This window comes from Fukomys damarensis, unplaced genomic scaffold (genome assembly GCF_012274545.1).
Source record: "Fukomys damarensis isolate Sample0158 unplaced genomic scaffold, DMR_v1.0_HiC HiC_scaffold_28418, whole genome shotgun sequence".
Lineage (NCBI taxonomy): Eukaryota > Metazoa > Chordata > Mammalia > Rodentia > Bathyergidae > Fukomys > Fukomys damarensis.
This window is the reverse complement of record NW_022929330.1, coordinates 75-2,720: the sequence shown is the minus strand read 5'-3', so window position 1 is coordinate 2,720 and position 2,646 is coordinate 75. Positions and strand designations below refer to the sequence as shown.

At 43.0% G+C, this 2,646-nt stretch overlaps 1 protein-coding gene across 1 annotated transcript; it reads left to right on the top strand.

The window, feature by feature from the left end:
• Positions 1-6: 6 nt before the first annotated feature.
• Positions 7-2,096, top strand: LOC104873582 (dedicator of cytokinesis protein 8-like). Its single transcript, XM_010640386.2, has 3 exons — positions 7-524; positions 868-1,000; positions 1,987-2,096. The coding sequence occupies exons 1-3, from the start codon at positions 390-392 to the stop codon at positions 2,076-2,078; spliced, it is 360 nt and encodes a 119-aa protein (XP_010638688.2). The 5' UTR covers positions 7-389; the 3' UTR covers positions 2,079-2,096.
• Positions 2,097-2,646: the final 550 nt, after the last annotated feature.

Sequence of the window (2,646 nt, the reverse complement as noted above, 5' to 3'; positions counted from 1 at the left end):
TTCATGTATGGAGCAGTTCATGACCGCTATATCATACTTTAGACTCTGTATCAAATAAGCTAAGTTGTGAACAGTTAGGTTATTCATGGCACCCCGCCAGGCTAGGTCTGTTCTACAAGTCCAACCCTCCGTTGTCTGTCTTGAAGGAGAGTTGCAGTACTCAGACTTCTTAGCAGCCAGGAAGCCCCTTTGTGCCCCTGAGACCAGAGAGATCAGAGAGCACGGTTTAGGTCCAAAGCAAAGCACCAGACCACTCTTCCTTAAGCATCCCTCAAGCTTTTGTTTCTTTCTGTTGCTTGACATCTTCCCCTACTTCCTTCCCCATCTCGTCTTCCTTCCAGCCCTATAAGCAGTACAATACTCTGAATGCTGACACCACCCGAAACCTCATGATTTGCTTCCTGTGGATCATGAAAAATGCCGATCAGAGCCTCATTAGAAAATGGATTGCTGACCTGCCATCAATGCAATTAAATCGAATTTTAGACCTGCTTTTCATCTGTGTCTCCTGTTTTGAGTACAAGGTAAGTGTAGGGTATGTCAACTTCATGCCAGTTTTTATCTTTCAAGTTCCATTCTGTCTTGTTACTCTTCCCTTCTGTTTGCCTTATTAATTTTTCATATTTCTGTGTTCAAATTCATAGCTTACCTCCCTTTATAGAAATGATCATTCTACAGAGAAAGGATGTCTGCCTTCTACTGCAGGCCTTGTTCCTGTTAATGGTCTCAGCCACGGAATCCCGAGTGTCTCTGGGTAGTATGTGTCAAAACTGGCTGACATGACCGTGGAGTGATGAGTTGTGACAGTTCTTCCTATCCACAGTGATCTCACCAAAGTGACTGTCCCTTTGCCTGTATCCTGTCCAGGGAAAACCAAGTTCTGACAAGGTCAGCACTCAAGTCCTGCAGAAGTCAAGGGATGTCAAGGCCAGGCTGGAAGAGGCTCTACTCCGTGGGGAAGGGGCTAGAGGGGAGATGATGCGCCGCTGCAGGGCTCCAGGTGTGTTGGACCAGCCCTTCCCTGCTTTTTGTCAAGCAGTTCTGCAGCCTCTGTGGAAAGGAATGTCCTGTGTGGAAAGGAATTTCTTCCTGAAATCACTCTCTTGAGACATTTATGGAACCATCAAAGACAGCAAGTCTGGAATTCTGTGATTGGTGTATATAAGCCCTGAGCACCTAACACAAAGTTGCTATTCTAAGTCCAAAGACTTTGAAAATGTCCCCAAATGGCATAGGGTTTGTTGTTGGTGGTGATTGGTTTGTTTTGCAGTGCTGGATATTAAACCTAGAAGTTGCACATGTTAAACAGATACTCTACCACTGAGCTACATCCCCAGGTCCCAGGTGTCACGTTTTAATGAAAATGTGGTTGTGGGTGAAGGTCATGTACAAGAATGTTGAGTTATGGATGAGATAAAAAGTGCGTCCCTCGAGACTAAGGCCTTTCTAGAGACACTGGGAGCAGGATTACTCAGAGCGTTCCAGTCCTCCAAGGACCCGCCACACTGGGAATGACCCCCAAAGGCTGAGCTCATCACTACACTAGAGTGCAATGCCCAGGCACCCTTGATCTTTTTCCTTATTCACTGTGCTCTCAGTAAAACAGAGTGACAGCTTGTTCTATTCAATGAGATATAATGGCAGGGAAGCTGGAGGAAGCTCAAGTTTTTCAGTGGTGGTTGGCCACCTGTGCCCTCTTTGCCAATAATTCAGCGCAAACCTGCAGAGTTTTGCTGTAACCCCCTGTTTATGAGAAATGTGCTTCCTTACAGCCGGGATTCCTCTAAGACTCCAGCCATCAATCAAAGGGCAGACCAACCCACACATTGGCAGTAGCAGTTTTATCTCCTCCCAGTATCCTGCAGACTCCAATTAACTAGAGAAACGGTGCTGAGTCCTCCTTGGTTGAGCTTGTTACGGAAATTCTGGTTATCTTGGAGAGTTTCATGCTAATCAAATTCCTGTTGTGCATTTCTCAACTCCTAGGGAATGACCGATTTCCAGGCCTAAATGAAAATCTGAGATGGAGGAAAGAGCAGACACATTGGCGGCAAGCTAATGAGAAGCTAGATAAGTGAGTCACTCAGCATCTTTGTTCTGCTTTTATTTAAGGTCCAAAACTATTTTTCCCAGGCTACTTGTATTACTAAAACAACTGCATCCTTCCAAGGGTAAAAAAATGAAACATCTCTATCTGTATAAATACGGTTCATCCAAGGACCAAAGGTATAATGACTTATGATTTCCAATTCTAAAAACAATATCATATTGATAAGCATTTAAAGAAAAGTAATATTAAACAAACTTAGCTTAATTAAAGCAGCTGATGGAGAACAGGGAAATAGAGAAAAGAAGACAAGGTACCCAAGACCACATAATTTCAAATCTATATTTTCATTAAGGGTACAGTGATATATATATTCAGGGATATTTATGTATTACTGATATATGCATTACTTAGAAATTGTTTCTAAAATTAAAAACACAAATGCTCAAGAATATGGAAATAGGGGTGGGCGATTTAGCTCAGTGGTTTCTCTGCCTGCCTTGCAAGTGCAAGGACCCAAGTTCAATCCCCAGTACCACAAAAAAAAAAAAAGTTTTCTTTGGATGCTGGGAATATAGAGAATAGATATTTGCCTTTTT

Excerpts from the sequence above, each read along its gene's own strand:
- LOC104873582 (XM_010640386.2), top strand. The coding sequence starts at position 390 with ATGATTTGCTTCCTGTGGATCATGAAAAATGCCGATCAGAGCCTCATT. Across the intron at positions 525-867 it reads TCTCCTGTTTTGAGTACAAG|GGAAAACCAAGTTCTGACAA; the intron begins GTAAGTGTAGGG and ends TATCCTGTCCAG. Across the intron at positions 1,001-1,986 it reads GCGCCGCTGCAGGGCTCCAG|GGAATGACCGATTTCCAGGC; the intron begins GTGTGTTGGACC and ends CTCAACTCCTAG.